The 19,882-nt window shown below is 36.9% G+C and overlaps 1 protein-coding gene across 3 annotated transcripts in view; it reads left to right on the top strand.

Moving 5' to 3' along the window:
• Window positions 1-18,986, top strand: part of SKAP2 (src kinase associated phosphoprotein 2) — a 123,015-nt gene extending 104,029 nt beyond the window's left edge. For 2 of the 3 annotated variants that reach the window (XM_069772861.1, XM_069772877.1), the window contains 3 exons: window positions 5,887-6,017; window positions 15,900-16,001; window positions 16,423-18,986. In XM_069772861.1, the coding sequence (XP_069628962.1) occupies window positions 5,887-6,017; window positions 15,900-15,992 (224 nt within the window). In that variant the 3' untranslated portion in view covers window positions 15,993-16,001; window positions 16,423-18,986. The remainder of the gene's footprint in view (window positions 1-5,886; window positions 6,018-15,899; window positions 16,002-16,422) is intronic. The other variant, XM_069772871.1, reaches the window with a different exon arrangement.
• Window positions 18,987-19,882: the final 896 nt, after the last annotated feature.

A 19,882-nucleotide genomic window follows, 5' to 3' on the forward strand; every position in this document is an offset into this window, starting at 1 on the left:
AAGGATATTCTCTCAGCTTTAGCTTGGCAAGCTGCCCCTGTGCTAATTATCTCTGGGACTGGAAAAATAACTGCAAACACCATGTAAAGTCACATGGCCAGACAACTTTTCTTGACAGAAAGGTATTTCCAGTTATGCTTAAAAACAAGATATATATGTGCTTCAAGGGCACAGGCCTTTAGATAAACTATTGGTGATTTGACACAGCAAGTAGAGAAGACTTGCTTCTTATCAGACCTTACATCTTTTTAAGATCTGCTGCATTGTAACTGTGACCTGCACTGACATGCAATCTGGCTCTCCTTTCCCCATCGTACATAATACACATAATTCTTTCAGGGCTGTCAAGGAAAGGGTGGGCAAGAAGAGTTCCTTTAGGAAGTAGCTCTGCTGTGCTCTTCCTGTTGCAACATGTGGAGAGGAAACAGAGGCCTGGTTTCCTGACCCATACAGGAAAGCAGGAACAGGTTGCTGTGAGGAGTTTTGGGTTGCTTTTCTTGGAAAGGAAACAAGAGCCAGCTCATCAGATGCTGTTAGCATTGTGCTTTGCTAAAAACATGTGTAAAACAACATGACTCATTACAACTTTAATATTTAGTACTCATTTAGACATTACTGTAATTATGAGTGTGTTGTCATAATGGAGCGTGAGGTCAATCCAATTATAAAGTTGCCAACAGCATTTTTTTTTCACTAATATATCTTCTTGAAGTTCTAGATGGTCTTACTTTTAAGAAATCGAAACCTTAGAGCCTTCATTTCTGAAAATTTTCAACTGCTATGAGAACTTGCCTTATCAGTCTTGCTAGTATTTGTGTAATGTCCTTGAAAATACCATAACAGTTCTCCTCAGATATCAGATTCATTTCAAGCAATAATTTTCTAATCTGATCTGATTTTATTTAGTTAACTATTTAACACTGGAAATTTGCTTGACTTTTAGGGCTGAGTTGACATGAGTATATCTGATAGGCATCACATGATAAATATCTACCCTGACTCAAGAATATTTCATGATTTTCCATAGAAACAGCATGTACATTCTTAAATTTAATTTATTGCCTAGCTTTACTAAACCCGAATTTCACAGAAAATATTCTGCAAATTGTCTGTGAGCTCAGCATAAGTGCAAAAAACCTTTCTTTTTTCCTACTCTTTTCTTGCCCTGACTTATCTCTACTTCAGTTAATGTGCAGACTTGAGTTTTTCTTCCTTCAGTCTTGATGCTGACTGTTGCTGCTGGATAGCTTTACATTAATTGCTAGTGACCTAATTATTTAAAAATACCAAAGCATTAAAGAATTTCAGTTATATAATATGGCTTGCTGGGTCTTTTTTGCTAGCACTATCTACCCATTATAATTTCCACAATCACTGTTTCAGTAAGCATCATGCTCGGGGTAAGCACCGTGCTCGGTGCTGTCTCAGTATAAATACCTTGATTTTAGAGTAACTAAGTAGGGATAGGAGAAGGGAAGTGAGAAAGATTATACAGATTGGGCTAGATTGGAGGTTGAGTCCAAATAACTACACTACAATTATTTTGCCCTTATTTCATAATTTTTCTGGCATGTGGGAAAAAGGGCAAGTAATTAACAGGCATTCTTTGCAGTTTAGGACATCATCAGAACAAACAAATAACTGTTCTTTAACAGGGTATGTCTCCTCAGGGCACTGAGAGTGTAAATCACTTGTGTAAGAGTCATTCTGGTAGTGTTAATTTTGAACTTCACCTGTCTCTCCATCTTTAAGCCTTCAGTATGGTAAGTATTGAGCACATCATCACCAAAAGGGGATACAGTAGTTTTCCAGAAGTTCACCTCTTTCAAATATTGTTAAGTAGCCCAGTCTAGTAATCTTCAAATCTGACGATATAAACTTTTAAAGAATCTGATCAAGAGTCAAGGAATATGTATCCGAATGGCAAGCTGTTTAACGTCCTGGGCAGTGGACCACAGTGGTGAAAGGAAAACTTACATGCATGTTTCTTCATTCCACAAGCAATGCGTAAGCAGATAATAGAACTACTAGCTCTAAGTCACTACTGTAGCAGGGTTTGCTAACTTAGATGCCATCAACGTTAAAATGGAAGATCGGTGGAAATCAGGCACAGTCACATTTATTCTAATGTTTTAAGTAGTGCATTTCCATACTTGGGCTGTAATTCCTCTTTCATTTTGGTCAGTTTAGTTTTCTGCCAGGTTTGTGCTCAGAAATGGCAAATGCCAAAATTGGCACAAGGAAGGGGGCAGGAATGGAACAGCCTGCATTTAGATTGGCTTAGGCTGCAAAGGTACAGCACACTTAAATCCGTCTGAAATATGTACTCTTAATCTGTTTTTCCAGGTTTTGTTTTTTCTGTCTATTGAGGCTGTTAGAATATTCTTATAATTTTTCCCCCCCTTGAGTAATCCATGGGCATTCTTAAGTTTTAAAAAGTCTGCAATATTTGAAGTGCATGCTTGAGTGATATACTTGGCAGATTTTTTTACCTGAATTGTTCACCTTTCTTTCTTCAAGCATGTTTTGCCAGGTGCCAGTATTTTTCAGTGAAATAAGCAGTTTGAGCCTACTGTTGCAAAGGCTGGCAGCCATTGCTGTTTGATCTGTCAAATAAACTCTGAAGTGTTTTCATCAGTATATTGGACAAAAATATCTGTTGTTCCTATTACTGTTATTGGAAAAACAGAGATGGCTGAAGAAAACCATGAGGAATTCTTTGTGGAAGAGTTTTGGAAACTGTTGGATATAGTTGTTCATCCAGATAGCTGTCCTGGAATGAAATTAGTATTTCGTGGAGAAACAACCTATCGAAAATCCTGCTCAGCCATTTCTTCTGATTGGTAATATTAAAAGCAGTGGGTAGGTAAAACCAAACTGCTTTCTACCCTCTGCTACATATATATTTTTTTTTATCATGCCTTTTTCATATTTGTGGCCTAAGTGACCATGCCCTCGAAATAGGACAGACTTCAGTTTAGCAGTTATGTCATCATCATATTTTTAAGGCACAAAACATTTCACAGTGTATAAGAATAGAGTGTATTGTGGCAGTAATGCCAGCAAATCAATACCTTTTGAATTTGAACTCTAATGGGCACATAAGTTCTTGATGCTAAATCCACCAGGTGTTTTCAGGTATTACATGTGTTTAAGAAGCTCCACATAATTCCATTACTGTATAAATAACCAAATTCCTTTACCCAGGTCTCCCAGTTTTGTTTCATTCAGTTCTTCAGAGGCAATCAAATGAAATTTGGCAGGGTCCTCTCTAACTGAAAGGGGGACTGAAGTAAGAAGGAATGGGCTTGTGTTTTACAGAGGTTTTTGCAGCTTTCTTTTGTTCTACCTCTGTGTTTGTGAAGCACTATGAATGATTTTATGAAGCATTTTGCCATTTAGATGTATAGATTCTGAAGTTAAATTTACAGTTGGCTTTTATGTGTGTGCAGTTATACTTGGAGAATTTGGGGAAACTTGTGCTGGTGGGTATGAGACGGTATTTCGAATTTGAAAGTAACGCTTGTTGGAAGACCAGCATAGTTGTTCACAAACTTATGCTGGCACTTTCTCTCCCTGCTTTTGATTTCTCTGCTCCTGGTATACTGGTGTACGGTTTTCCAAGAAATGTGGCTTTCTGATTTAAACAACTCTGTCTTACGTTGAATTCACATATGAGGGCACAGAGCCATGGTTAGTCTTTGGGCAACATCTTCACTGTAGCAATAAGCTTATTTTAAAATGCATCTTTTCCAGTGCTGCTGTGTTTTTAGTTGAGTTGATTTCCCACTTTAAGGCTTAATTAAATGCTCATGATGAACATCTAGGGAGAGATGTGTCTCACCCACTGTGGGATCTCTCCTGTTGCTGATGTTCCCCATGTAACTCCCATTAGTGTTAACAGGAGTTACTTCAGGCACATAAAGGTAAGAACAGACCTCAAAGTGATAAAGATTACTGTGAAAAGTCATGATTCATTTCAGTGCAATCCTGAAGAAGTAAAAGTACTGATTAATATATTTTAAATCAAATCACTAAGACAACTGCTGAAAGATTCGAAAGGTGGGAGATAGACAGAAATAGCTCTTTTAGTTTTTTCTTATGTATGCTTACATTGTGTTTTACGAGGTAGAGCTGGGAACTGTGATCAATGAGGTATCAAAAGACTGAGGAGAGATTCTGATTTAATGTTTATTACAAATTAATTTGGCGCTAACCTGTGTTTATAATCGTCTAATGCTAAATTGGTAAGCTGACAAATGGGAAGGGCCAAAATTTGGAAGTGCAACATTTTAAACTGATTCTGCCTTCCTCTTGAAATCATTCTGTCTATGCATTTTACGATAACCTTATCTCATATTTCTGAATGGTTGGGAGTTTTTATATATGTATCAGTGGCTCCTTGTGGTGTGATGATGGAAGGATTTGTGCATTGGTATTCAGAACGCCCCCTAGTGCTATGTAGCAAGTAGTAGCTACTCATCACGAGGTTATGGAAAATTAAATGGTGGCTAACTTGCATAGCAGCTTTAAATTCAAGACTGTGAATATTTAGCCTTATGACAGTATTGCCACCAAAACAGGATAGCACAGAACACAGACTGAAATGGATAAATAGAAAAAAAGCTCTTCTTGCTCATACAGAGTGTATTAAAATTAAAATCTAAGTATTTGTCAAAATAGGGAAAACCACAAGTTAAATACTGCTATTTTTTTAATAGCATGACACTTTCTATTGCTTGATACTTGATATTTTAGAAGGATTTTTTCAGTAATAAAGTGAACCAATCATGATTAAATTGTAAACTATAAATAATGGTGTAGAGTGCTAACGACATGCAAATGTAACTGGTATATGTTGGAATAACCAGCAAGCCTGCTGTTCGAGGATCATATAACAAAACTAAGATGACAGCCTTGATCCAGCCAGTTCAGTGATATTTATGTTATCAGAATTAGAAGATAGCTTTCCAGTGATGTAAATTATTAGTACATATACATTCTGTCTGGTTAGTGTATACATAATGTAACTGGTCATCTTAGTGGTATTGCTTACATTCTTTTTGCATTAACTCATCACACTCCATTCTCGTGGAATTAAAAACAGGAAATAGTTTGCAGTGTAACAGAAGCACCCAGTGTATTTAACTGTGTGTAAGTGCTGTGTTTCAATAGATGTACTCTGTATTGTAAGTGTATGACAAAGCATTTATTACTGTGTTATTGCCATATTACAGAGCAAAGAGTGCTAAATAATCAATCAGTTAATGGTCTGTATGGCAGCTTGAACACAGCACATCCATTGTGCTTATGCTGTTAGAAGGATGAGTTTATGACTGTAGTGGAGTTGCATGTTTAGCCAGAGTTTAATGTCCTAAACTGGAGCTGACACAAATATTTTTAAAATGCAGCTTCAGCAACAGTTTCCAAGTTCTCCAATATTTCAGAAGGAACAATCAAGGGTTATCTCAAAGGTTCTCAGAGAAGTTATTTACTTTTTTTTGGAACAGGAGGGGGGGGAGCATATCACAAAATACTTATTTTGGCTTCCTTTCACAGATTATTATTCATGATATTCTAGCAATTTTATCAGTTTCAAGTTGAGATACAAATATGCTTGCTGGAAATACATTAGTAGAGGAAAAGAGCTGCTTTAAGTTGTAGCTGGAAAATGCTTTGAAAACCTGTAGCTACATGTTTTTAAGTGATACAACTTGCCAGTGAAGGGCTCACACATTAAACTTGTTTTCCACTTGCTTTTGTGGTATGAAGGAGCTGTTTCTGAAAAGAGGAGTAAGAAATGTGTACTAATAAATTGCTTTATACTATCTGGAGGAGATTTAAAGAGTAACTTTATTCCCTCAATCTTCATCCTTTTGTAATTAGATGCCGTTTTCTTTGCAGAGAGCAAAAATACCGATTATGCCAATTTCTATCAAGGTTTGTGGGACTGCACAGGAGATGTACCTGATGAGTTGACGTTTAAACGGGGTGATGTTATCTACATTCTCAGCAAGGTACGGGATGCTGCTGGGGTTACATAGTTGTGAAAAGAGAGCCATGGCAGAAAGGCACTTTCCCACAGTTCTATGGGGGGAAATTGGCACTCCCTTTCAGATCCTTTGTTTGCAATCAGATATTCACTGCAATTAATTATTTTGTCAAATGAACTATAATCACATTTAAAACAGAGCCATGTAACAGGAATTAACTTAAAAGCATGTTTATTTACTTGTTAAATCTTGGCTACCATTTGTTAACTGATTTAACGGGAGACAATGTGCTTTCTGCTTGTAAAAGTTAACCTTGTAGAATTTTAAATTATCTTGTAAGTTATGTTTTTTGTTTCCTGTTTTATATTACTGGCTGTGCTGATTCTGACTTTCTGGGCATCTTGCTACAGAAGATGGTTTGTTTTCTTGAACTATGCTTTCATCTTTGTATGTATATTGTAATTGTTCTGACAGCTCAGGTTCCAAATTTGTTTGCTCTGACAGATTTGGGCAATTTTTAATTTTTTGCTTTCTTGTTTGCAAAGCAAATGAGAAATATAATTCCTCTCATCTAAAGTGATAAGCAGTATAAGCATGGCATTTTATTCTACTTTAATGTTGGTTAATTTTCTTATTTTTCCTTAACCCCCGCCCCCAACAAAAACAAAACCTCTCTGAAAATATATATCTTGTGGTCCATTGAGGTCTACTTCTGAACAATTCATCAAAGGAAATTTCTCTTTTTGCCACTTACTAGAAAAAAGCTGAGCTTTTCAAGTTCTCATTGAAAAAAACACATTTTAAAATGTATGTAGAATATATATCTCAGATATAATTGCCGTTCAGTATAATTAATGCCAAAGATATTGTAGGTCACTGAAATATACAAGTAGGTGCATGAAAGCTAAAGGCATCTGTTTGTCTTAGTTTCAAACTCTTCAGTTTTGTCACAATTGCTTTAAATCTTTCATGATACCTTTAACTGCAATGTTTCCAGATAATAAATGTAACAGCCTCTGTTTAAATAAATTTAAGATTTATGGATACAAAGATAGTCCTATATAAAAATATAGAAGATATATTACTAATGGTAATGTGACTGTGTATGTCTTTTGAGGTATTTCGTTGTCACTTAGACTAATAACTGAATTGCATTACTAAAGGCCGGATAACACTCTTGGATTGGGCAGACTTTCAAGCAGTTATACAGCACTGAAGAATGGTACTAATTTAAAATAACAACCTCTTTCCCCTCTCCCTCCCCCCAAAAGGCCATGAACAAACAGATTCCACTGTATGAGTTTGGCCTCTTTGTGGGTTGTTCTTTTCTGGTACGGTATGAGGACTATAAAATCTTAATCTTCAGCTTGTAGGTGAAAAAATAATTTGCTACTCCTTCCTCAAAAGAGTGAGAAATTTAATTTAAAAAATGGAGCAGAATAGAAAAACAGTAGCTTAAGCTGTCCTCTGTATATCAACTGTCTTGTGGTCATGCCGTGATTAATCCGTAATCGGTCCTTGAAGCAAGCTTGCTGCTGCTCCAGATATATAGAGCTTCTCTCTTTGCGAATGATTTCTACTCCAAAATACAGCCCAGAAAATTCAGCCCTGTTTCACTTAAAGATTGTTACAGCTTTTTCAGAAAAATGAGTGTTGGCCGCTACTGTCAGCTCTGAATTTAGGGTCCCGGGAGGGGAAAGTGCCAGAGAATTATCCATCTTAACCCTCCACTTGATTCAGTTTCAAGGTCTGATCATTTATGAGCTCTTTGTCTGGTAAGTGAAAATACAACCAAAGGAAAAGTGAACCTAGCCATCCTGAAGTGGGTCAAGACTTTTCTTCAAAAAATATTTCCTAATCCACTGCGTAAATACTTGGATTTTGTGGCAGTAGGCAGGAATCCTTGGCAATTTTTTTATTTTTTCACACCATCTAGTGGTTGAAAATGAGAGATGCAGGTACTGACAGGAGGTGATGTGTATGGATCCAAAATGGTGTCATAAATTCAGCTTCAGCTTGAACCTAGCTATGGCTTTATTGCCTTTCTATCATATGTCAGCCAGGTATGAACATTACTCTTGAAAATCACATTTTGCTCATAAGGGAGTAAGTACGGGTATAGCAGTATTATAGTAGGAAGGGTGAAGCATTAACAAAATATCGAGCGTATTTGTGCAGCATGTAATAGTTCTTTGTTTTACAATGAAATATAAATGGTATAGCTTGTTCTGACGAACGAGATAAGATAGATATTTGTCTCTCCCAGCAATAGTTATGCCAAAGCAATATATTTTTACCTGCTTTTCACATACCTTTGTAGAAATTAGGGGAAAAGTGACTATTTTATTTCCAAGAAATGAGATCATTAGTACAACAGAAGTAATTATGAACCAGTTTAGCAAACTTGGGCATTGATACAATTTAAATAAAGCAAGAGGAGCAATATGTTACATATAAGTTTCTATGTGAATGTGTTCTAGAAGAATGAGCAAGGTTTCAGTTTGGCAATGTTTACTTCCTTAAATAGCTAAGCATTATGCAAAGACAAATCCCCCATAATTTGCTTTAAACTGAGCATCAGAATTCAATGTTAGTGCCATGAGCATGATTTGCATGCTTATACTCTGATAATACAAATACCTATGCCTGACTGGTGTAATTACTGTAGAAAAGCATGTTTTCCATGTTTTAAAGGTGCATTCAAAAACTATTTTAGCTATTATCTAAATATTTATGTCCATTGCGGCTTTTGTGTGGCAGAAGTTCTATGGGCTCTTACACAAAAAACCCCAAAACTTTTTTCTAGGTTTTTCTACCTTTGAGAGTTTCAACTTCAAAAGTTTTAATGTGAGCAGAATTAACAGAACTGTTGCAACAGTACTCGTTAACTTGATTTAAAAAAAGTTAACTTTTCAGATTGATCGATATATCTGTACAGATAAACTCATACTATTATCACTTTAATTTATAATATGTTTGAATAGTCAAGTGGCTTTTATAACTTATGCTATGAATCATGTGAACTTTCAGAAAACTATATACCTCTCCCCAGCTATGCAGTAGAAAACATTTTCTAGCTTTACTGGTAGAGGGACTCATTAATTAATTAATCAGTTAATATTGACTTCTTAGTATTTGCTTCTTAGTTAATATTGACTATTAGAAATGCAATACTTGAGCATCCTGTTTTCTAAAAGGATGATTGCTCTTAACTCTTGCTCATTTATGAGCTTGCCTTTGCTTTCAAGCCTGTATGATAAATGGGGAGACAAACCATGACATAACAATCCTTTTTACAAATCTTCCATAGATCTACTCAAGAAATCAATTTCCAGAAACAAAGACAACTGTGTGTGGAAGTAGCCGTTTGTTTTTTTGGTTGTTTTTTTTTTTTTTTTTAAAGTTTGGTATGCACAATTTATGCAAGTGCAGTACTTGCAGTATTTGTTTGTTTGCTTTAGGTGCATGTTTTGTGTTGGGAAGTTCCATAGTTTCATCAGCTAAATGCATGTAGTAATGGAAATTTACTTAGATGTTAGCAGGCACCTGCTTAGTAGAATTACTGACATTTCTTGACTTTTAAACTAATTTAATTCCCGTCTCATTTATATTTATATTTGCATTAAAACAATAACTGATACTTCAAAATCAGAAATTATATCTCAATCCCTGTTATTATTTGAGTACATGCCAATGCAATATAATGCTGCTCACTCTGGTGTTCATGATTCATGGAAATCTCATCTATAACTTAACCCTTTGCTCTAAAATTTTCCATGAAAGTAGAGTGTTAACTTGGTATCTAGATTACCCTTTATTCAGTGGTAGTGCATTTCCAGTGTGGGAGATTTTTGTAAGAGCCCATAGAACTTCTGCCACACAAAAGCCGCAATGGACATAAATATTTAGATAATAGCTAAAATAGTTTTTGAATGCACCTTTAAAACATGGAAAACATGCTTTTCTACAGTAATTACACCAGTCAGGCATAGGTATTTGTATTATCAGAGTATAAGCATGCAAATCATGCTCATGGCACTAACATTGAATTCTGATGCTCAGTTTAAAGCAAATTATGGGGGATTTGTCTTTGCATAATGCTTAGCTATTTAAGGAAGTAAACATTGCCAAACTGAAACCTTGCTCATTCTTCTAGAACACATTCACATAGAAACTTATATGTAACATATTGCTCCTCTTGCTTTATTTAAATTGTATCAATGCCTAGTTTGCTAAACTGGTTAGAATACTTACATCTCAACCTGTATTTTTTGCTTAGTGAAAACACAAATAAAGAAATCTCCATAGCTCAGGTTACTGCTTATGAAATAAAGTACAACTTAACAGTGCAGCTGTTTCATAATCAGTGAGAGCATTTTGTACATTATCTGTCTAATCTTCATAAAATGTATTTATTTGGTATTTTTCAAAAAGATGTGATAGGCATACTAAAATCCTGAGTGGTTTTTTTTGTCAAGCTCCTTTCTGAGTGATCATACTGAGATCCGTATTTAACAGTAATTTCTCTTTCCATGACCATACTGCCTATGTCTGTCTACCTTAGCAAATTGGCAGTACCAATAGAACAGATTTGCAGAGTGAAACACTTAGTGCTGAGGCCCCGGTGTCCATACTGTGTGTTTTCAAAGGGGTTTGACCGAAGAGGTCTAGCCTGGTTTTGTGGAAGAAGAACACATTAGTGGTTAGAGCACATTCAAGTGCATCTTCCATTTTAGTTTCATCTGAAAGAAATGTAGTGTGTGTGCTCTGAGACTGACGGCTCTGCAAAGTGAGCCAAGGTGGGAGAAGTGAGAGTATTGGGAGATTCACTTCAGAGGGATGCTTCTGATCAAAACTAAAATACAGTACTAAGTTGTATATTTCCTTCTTCTGGCTTGTTTAGGTATATTCCTTACAGAAAAAAAAATAGATACATGGCTAAACATGAGATAAGAACAAAGGCCTTTAAATGGAAGGTTAGTTAAGATAGATTAATGCAAAGTGACTCTAGCTTTGTTGCTTTGCATACTGATAATATGTAAGCATTTATGTACCTGACTAGAAAAATTTTTGGCATTGTGTCATCTAATGGAAAAATAAAATGGCCCTTCTGTCGTTCCAGGGTGTTTTCAGTGGCCAGTTTTGGTTCAGAATTCAGTGTGCTTACCCTGATTTATATTGGAACTCTTTAATTGGTGTCTATTTTGTCTCATGTCATTGCAGGAAATAAAACCTAATAACGCAACCATACAATAAATCTGAGGCTTATATTCTTAAAGATGACCATTTTATTGCTCTCTTAAAACAACTCTACTACCTGTGAAGAAGTCTTATTCAGTTATCTAAAACATTTATCATTTTCTGCTTTTTAGAGAAAATGCTGTTCTGTGCCAAAAATGCTCCCTGGTTGATAGTGTATCATTCAGCAATTACACCAAAGGAAGTTCTAAAGTTTTTTAGCTAGTCTGAATCTCCTGGATGAATTAGAGGTGTTTTAAAATATTATCTTGCCAAAATTGCCCCCCAGGGTAGTCTTAAAAAAGAATTTCTCCCCGTTTCCTGCACATCTTTAGCTTGATAGGAGAGGCTACTTATTTTAACCCCAAACTAGGTTATAGGTATGCTTTGCTTTTCAGTTTTAAAGTTTTCAGATCTTCAGCCCATAAGTTAATATTACTTATAGTGCTACTGGAAGAGGACAGGAGAAAAATCTTGAATTCACACACTTCAGTTGTGTTTTTTTTAAAACACAACTCCATTGTTTTCTTCAAGGCATCGAAACACAATGATGATTTTCAGCAACTCTTTTTAAAAAACAAAACAAATAAAAAAACCCCACAGTACAAACACAAAAAACATACCATATGTATTGAACAATAGGGACTAATTGCACAAGGACCAGATGTTCTCAACTTTTGCTGAAGTCAGTAGAAGTTAATATGGTGCAAAGCATCTGGAGATCCTCATTTATGCAGAGGATCTGTTCTAATGGTAGAGACTGTTCTGGAAATCCTCTTGCATATAAACATTTTCTATTCTTGCATATCAAAATTCTCTTCTATATAGTACAAAAATCTTGGATTTAAAAGACACCTGTAAAAAACAGGTAGTGTGTTTCTACCTAGGGTGTTTTCCCTAAGTACAAAAACTTATGATCGGTGTCTCACGGAGTCACGGGTACATACACATCAGTAGAGTGAACTTGGTGGGATGGGGACAAGGAGAAGCATCTGCTCACAGTGTGTTCAGTTGAGAGCATTTAAGGAGCCTGTAAACCCTGATGGGATTTTTTTTTTTCCCCTGCTATCATAGCATGCTGTACAGAGTGTTTTGCTAGCACGTTAAATGTTAAGCCATAACCTGTTCCTTGCTGCCTGTGAAATTACTTCACTTCAGTTAATAAATTTCTGCTGGGGGAAAAAAAAAAATCCACTCTTACAGACAGTGAAAACAGAAGCAGCTTTGAAAGCACTTGGTCATTAGTTAAGGTGGTTGTTCTGTGTTATTTGGCATAATATATTCCACTGCCCCGGTGCTTGTCTTCCAGGGGCTGCGGTGGCCCCTTCCTCCCCCCGCCCCTGCCTAACATTGCCTGGTATGGCAAATGTGCTCCCAGTCACATGGCAGAGCCCTGGCCGCACACTTGTGCATTCTCCTCATTGCAGGGCGGCTGGATCTGGCCCTGCCCCCCTCTCCTATCCCTCTATTTGCCTTGGAGCAATTCATTTTGCAGTTATTGAATTTCTTTGGAGAGTTATTTTCATACAGCGAGCATCACAGCACCTCTGGATCTTGATAGCATTTCTACATACGGAGAAAGAAGCTTTGTGTTAGTAATTACCTAACATTGTCAGGAGCTGACTGCAGGCCTCTTTCTAGTGATAACAGAATAACCACATAATGTAGCTTTATAGCACATGATTAATAGAAAATAATTACACATCCTACAAAGGGATGCAATATTTCTTATAAATTGACTACAATGGTTTCCTGTAGATTAAAGGACTCTTTATTATTTTATCAGTCCTTCTGAAGTATAGTCGCTTGCCTACGTTAGCAGTGATGTTAAGAGCTGAATGCAGTGAGGGATACCAGATGGTAAACCCAGTGGTACCTGGGATCTGAAGCTGATGCTTGCAAAAGCACCGTGCTTCCCAACTCTTCAAAATTCATCTAAAAATCGTAACTGTATTCATATCCTTCTGTGTATTAATCATTATTTCCCACAAATTGGGCTTTAGACTTTTTTCTACACATCTGAAGTAGCAGTAATAGACATATGGACCTCACAACAGCACTGTATTAATTAAATTATATTGCTATGAAGGAGTTTATAATTGGTAACGTTGATAGAAACAATATATCAATTTGGATTTTATATGTGACTTCAAGAAAGGACTGGGGGGGGACTGCTTATCTGCCTGACCAGTAAGCACTCTTTTGTGATACTGAGGACAGAAAGGAGTGGTTAGGAGTTTAAAGAGAAACATCTGTGCTTTAATCGGTTTAAAAGGGAGCGCTATCTAATTATTCTAAAACCTGAGATTAAAGTTTTATATTCTTGGTAGCCAGGTATCTGCATTATATTTTTGTTAAGACTTCTATAGACTGCAGATAGTTTAATTGGGATTCATGTTGCTCTTGAGACCCATGCAAAGAATAGTAATGTAAAGTAAAAGCTTCTGTGTTGCAATATTGTCTGTATGGTTTAATGGTTGCAGTGAATCCTTAAATTAGTTTACTAGTCCGTTGCATCAACATTCATTTAATCTTCTCACTTAGCTTCATGCCAGAGCAGTAAGTGGTGTTAGTAAGTAGCAAAAACCAGAAAGTTTTCAAAACAGCAGCATGCTTTTAATTTTAATTTGAGGTGTCTGAATTGTTTCTTTAAAAACAATTGTTTCTAAGTTCATGTAGTCTTGTGAAGTGGAACATTTTCAATGGATAATTTAGTCCACAGGCTTTTTCTATGCTATTTGTCATATGCAATTTAATGACCACTTAACTAAGCCACTTCCCTCATTTCATGTATTATTTGTTTTTTTGGCTGATGTCTAGCAAAACTTGCTTAATCACTCTTGTCAGTCACTTCATGAGTTCCATGTAACAGCTTAAAATCTTTTGTTGCTTTCTCTTGGAGAGATTTATTGCTGAGATTCCAGTAGTATACGTGAGTACTGCTCCTTTCAGCGATTTCCCACTTCAGTCTAGAAATCCAGTTTGTATATTTAACGTGTATATTGTGAGATAAACCACAGATCTAACCTTTAAGGATTTGGGGTGTAATGTGTACCCCCATGGGAAAGATTATGAGCAGTTCTTAAGTTCTGTGGAGAGCAGTTTGTGCTGAAGATCAGGTTCAGATACCTCTAGACTTTCAGATCAGACCCATCCCCAGCAGTCTGTTCTGCAGTGGAAGGGGGAAGAAGGTGGAATTATTTTTGCAGCTTTCATATTTGTGTGTTCACATCGTAAATGAAGGTTTTTCTGCTGCTTTTTATGTGGATTTTATTTAAATCACACTTACTGCAGTATTTTATGGATAGCAAGATAGAATCTTTTAAATCACCAATTCACTGTGAAGAGAAGGAGGAAAATGTTTAAGACTGGTGTTCAGCCTTCCACAATAAGAAAATATAAAAGTGTGTGCATGTCTGCATGCAAGTGTGTTTAAAAAAAAACCCCAAAAGGCAAAAAGCAACAACAAAAAAAGCCTGGGCCCACATGAAAGTGGGCCATCAACAGGGCTTCATCGTAGTTAAGCACAGGGAGAGCTAAGTACACTAAGTACCTCATAGGACCCTAGAGAACTCTCCACCAGGCCAAATATGCCAGCAGCAAATCATTATAGCTCGGGCTCTAATGAAACTCCATTAACCCTTAAGCTCCACTTGACTATTTATAACCGAAAAACTTTATCTACAGTCAAAATAATAGCTTCATCTCAGTAGGACCATTAATTCAAAATCCTACAGCCTTTTGCGTTTCTCATCAGAAGAGCAGTGTAGCAGGAAGCAGATGTTGCTTATCAGAGATATCTGTGTATTTTGTATTTTCCATGTTTGTTCCAAAGTAATTTTCTATCTTACTAATCATTCAATTTTGAATGGGGTCTCTGTTTTAATAATGCTTCATTTGTAACTCAATATATGTGTGTGTGCAATTTCAGCTGTTACAATTTATTGAACTGCTGTTAGGATTGATCTTAAAATATTTACCTCATAGGCAAAAAATTAAATTTGGATCCCACAATACTCTTACTTGGTATTGCTTTTGGAAGATATTATTTCTTTAAACTATTATAATTCATTTTGTTTCATATTTATCTCACTAAGCCTAAACAAATTTCAAACAAAAGTACATTAGTCATCTGTCAGACATATGAGATCTGCCATAGAATTTTCTGCAAGCCTAAAGCAATAGTAGACTTTGTTCATAGAAAGAGATTATGTATTAGATATATAGTGTTCCCTTCGCATTTGAGCAAAGTAGTTTTTAAAACAAGTTGATTGTTAAGTTTCTTAGAGTTTAGCCTTGTCATACTGAAAGAATCCCAGTTGATTCTTGTATGTCAACATTGTGCTATTAGATTTTAGTTACAAAGACAAGGTTTTTATATTTGTGATGAATAAAGGATGGAGAGGTTGGCTATTTTTAGTAGGTGTTAACAGAGAAGCGTGGCTGTAATTAAGAAATTTTCCTGCGTATGCCTGGCCTTTTTAAAATTTAGCTTCTGTCTTTGCCTAACTCTGCATGTGAATGCCTCTAACAAAAAGATATGTTTTAATTTTCTTTTGAAATTATTATAACTGTATGTAAGAGAAAGCATCCATAAGGAGTTGCATACAAAACTCTGTTGCATTTATATCAGACTAAAGGTTAATATTGCATATTGTTTTCAATTAGGAGTACAATAGATTTGGCTGGTGGGTAGGAGAAATGAAGGGAACCATTGGCTTGGTGCCTAAAGCCTACATAATGGAGATGTATGATATTTGAGAGGCCTGGGTAAGTACATTTTAATCCAATCTTCTGTAATGGCTTATGTGTTCCCTTGTTCTCTGTTTCATAAGTATTTCTTTCCTGGAACCTTTGTAGGAGTCCTGTTAACATAAAGATTATGGCAGAATATATTGAAGGTTCAATTAAAGCACTTTTTCTGGGATTCTTTATGAAATATTAAACCATAGTATACAGAAGATGATATATTTTTATAACTACGTTCCTCTTCTGTTTTTTTGGTTTGGGTTTTTTTTTTGTAAAATAAAATTAGCATACTTTCCTAGTTATTTTTGTTACTTTAGTAATATGCATGTATCTATCTGTGCAGAAAACTGTGGAAGGGGATAGATATTTGGAATGTGTTTGATATGCATGTTTGAGGTTTTTTGGTTAATGATGAACTTTCAACTTCCCTCTCCCTAATCAGGAGAAATCTGCACTTGAAATCAAGAGTGGTGTGCAGCTGCAGTTTACAGACCCAGCCTCTGAAAGAAGATTCTACTGTACACATTTTGTGGTTTCAGTGAATGTAGTCAAATAATTGCCTTGTGTATATTAAACATTAAAAACTGTAATTGATCATAATTCTGCGGAAATGTTCTTCTTAGCCACTTCTTATAGAATTGTAATGGTAGGAAATGACATAGATTGTAGTTAACATATGAGGCATAAGCAGCCAAATAGTGCCTGTTGCTCTTAAGCGTAATAGCAGCACTTTGTATGGCTATAGATTTGTGTTCTTTCAGGGAATTTGGCTATGTTTTCCTGTTCCTCAGATTTAGAAAAATCAAGCTGAACTTCAAAAGTAGAAAACTATTACTCAGCTCATGCATGCATTAACCTTTTCACGCTCACTGTACGTTTTGTGCAGTTTCCTAGGAAAATCAAGGGAAATTTATGTGTAATATTGCAAGTCTTCAGGGTATTCTGCTTCCAAATGTTTTTTGTATTGTGTTTTAGCCAATGATCTTATTTTTCTCATCTATGTAGTATTGTATTGATTCTTAATATTTTGTTACCACAAAATGAAAGTTTGGTTCTTTTGCTGATGTAATAAATCAGCCTGTGTGGTAATACTGCCCTGATACCATTCTGACTTGGAGGTATGAATTATGTGAAAATTTGTAAAAAGATAATATATTAAGCCCCACATTTTTTGCTAAGTCAACATGAGCTAAATGGCAGGTAAGAATGATTTTTGTTCATGGTAGCGTGAAATATTTTATCTGTACCTTACGGATACTTTCGCAGAGTGAAATCTGGATACCTTGTTGATACGTAGAATTTCTGATACGAGTTGTGCAGCAGACATCTGCAGCTCTACCTGGATTAGTAACAGCTACATGCAGTGTTAGTGTCAAATCCAGAACTTTGTGGCTAAAAATATCAGTTGAAACATAAAAAAAGTACACTAAAATACTATCGCTTGTGGACAAGGGGTTGGGCAAGTCAGAGTTAATACTTTAAATACTCTTGTTTTGGATATGGGCTTTACTGTTAGCATGCAAGATCAACTGTTTTGAATCCTCCCACATGCTTGATTTGTGAGACCCTTGATCTGCCAAAGAGGCAGGTCAAGCCAGTCTGCGAATTGCTGAGCCTGTGCAGGTCCCCTTGTTAGTTGCTCGTGCTGTTTACGCTTCAGGCGGGCCCTGGAAACACTGTGGGTTAAAAGGTAATGTTAGTCTGAACTGGGAATTAGATCCTTTCAGTTAAACTAAGATGTTGTGCTTTATGTTAGCTAATGCGTGATACTTGACGGTACACTGGATTCTAATAGGAGTCAAACAGGGTACAGAGTTTTGTTGTAATTTTGTAAGAAAGAGATAGTCATTGAAATTGATTCTGTACATTATCAGTGAAGCATTAAAATGATAGATTATAGTCTTCAGATCTTTTACTACTTTAATTTATCAAGTGTACTTGTGGATTGTGTACAGAATATGAAGCGTTAACATCATGGCTAGAAAAGCTCCTTCTCTCTCGTTAACGTGGCAGCGTAATAAATCTGCCCACCGCAATGTCTTTTTATTAATGACGCAATTCCGGATTCCACCACCGCCTACTTTTTTGGGGGTAACCCCCCCACCCCTCCCGCGTTGAGTGCATAGGCGCGAAACTTGATTTAGGGCAGGAGCAGGAGCAGGAGCAGCGCGGGGCCGGCGGCGCCGAGCCCGCCGCGGCTGTGCGGGAGCCGGCGCTGCCGCCGCCCGGAGGAGGGGAAGGGGCGGCGGGCTGGGGCGGCGCGCTGCGCCCCGCTGCCTTGCGCTGCGCTGCGCCCCGCTGCGCTGCCCTGCCCTGCCCTGCGCGCCCGCGGCGGTAGGTGGCAGCAAATTTTCACAGCACGGGAGGAGGCCGAGCCGTCCCCTTCCCCCTTCCCCGCGGCTCGGCGCCGCTTCTGCCGTTTTTCCAGGAGAGGGAGTCCTTACCCAAGCGATGAGGAGTAGGCCCGCCGAGCGCTTTCTCTCCTGGGTGGTGGCAGCCAGAGGAATAAAGTGTCTTTTGTCTGTAGCTCTCCTTCAGGGCTTCACCCCCCCCCCCCCCCCCCCCCCCCGCTCTTAGTACATATTGGGGGCGGGGGGAGTAAACAAACTGCCTTAAAATTCAAACTGCGAAAGATGTCCTGAAACCCACTTGGAAGTGTCTTGGAATAAACCAGCAATGGACCATGGAAGAATTGTTTACTTTAAATCTGTGCAAATACCATAACCTTTTTTGGATAAGAAAATCTCCGTTAATACTACTTAAACAAAACTCAGTCGTAGAAAATGCTAATTGCTCTATTTTCTTTGTGTACGGAGGTTGCACTTGTCTTTCCGTGAACGGTAAGACAGCTAATTTTTTAAAAGGTGATTGCAAGTCATATTTTGTACAGCGTTTTACTTGATTATTTGCTCTGTTCTGGATTTGTAGTATACTGCCATTAGATCTTACAATAATGTTCTACTCTGCAAATTTTTAAGGTTCAAATAAAGTTTAATTGTTTGCAAACTGTTATGATGCTAATAATTCAACAGCCTGCTGTGTTACTAATGAAATTACTTTGTTATGATTAATTTGGAAAATAGTGTGTTGATTGTAGTAATTAAGCACAACAAGGTGAAGTAAATGATTCTAATGCCATCTGGCCTCCAGACTGAATGAAGAAATGAAATGGGGCTGTCATTTGAATTTATTCAGAGAAGTAAGGGTAATACAAATGCTTTTTATAGCAGAGGCACCCGGATATAATCATGCCACTCTCTAGTATTTTTTCATGTACTTCTACATACAGATAAATGCTTCACATATTTTTTCCAGCATCTAGTTAGGATATACCTCTTTGTGCATACTGCCACTAATTACATGTACTGATGGTAGTGTATGCACTGGTTCTTCCATCAGAGAGATCTATGGATAAGATTTAGAGACATGACGTGCATCAACCTACCTTTTGCTCCTCTACTAATGATAAAAACTTTTTTTTGACTGGAATTAAGCTGAGTGTGAATGCTAATTAAGATCCCATTCTATATTCAAAGCCAAATGCATAAACTTTCTTCTTTTTTGGCTCTGAAGTCTGGGTATGACACAGCATTAGAAGGAGTGTAAAGAATAACCCTTTAAAACCTGATCCAATAACTGTTGAAACTGAGAAGCTATTGAATTTGGTTGCTTCTGGATCAGGCGCTCAGAACAGCGACGCAAAAACAGGCACTACAATTTCAAAGTGCCTTTTGCTGAATACTCCTTGTCCTCTTTCTGAAAGGGATGCAGTTATTTCCGTAAGCTGATCTAAACAAAAGAAAGGCACTAATTTCTCTGTAGCCAAAAGATTGAAATCCATTTTTCTATCTCGGGTAAAGCAAAATGAAGTTGTGGCTGTAGATCAGAGTCCTGGCTTGATA

The sequence above is a fragment of the Haliaeetus albicilla genome, chromosome 2 (genome assembly GCF_947461875.1).
Source record: "Haliaeetus albicilla chromosome 2, bHalAlb1.1, whole genome shotgun sequence".
NCBI classification, from domain to species: Eukaryota; Metazoa; Chordata; class Aves; order Accipitriformes; family Accipitridae; genus Haliaeetus; species Haliaeetus albicilla.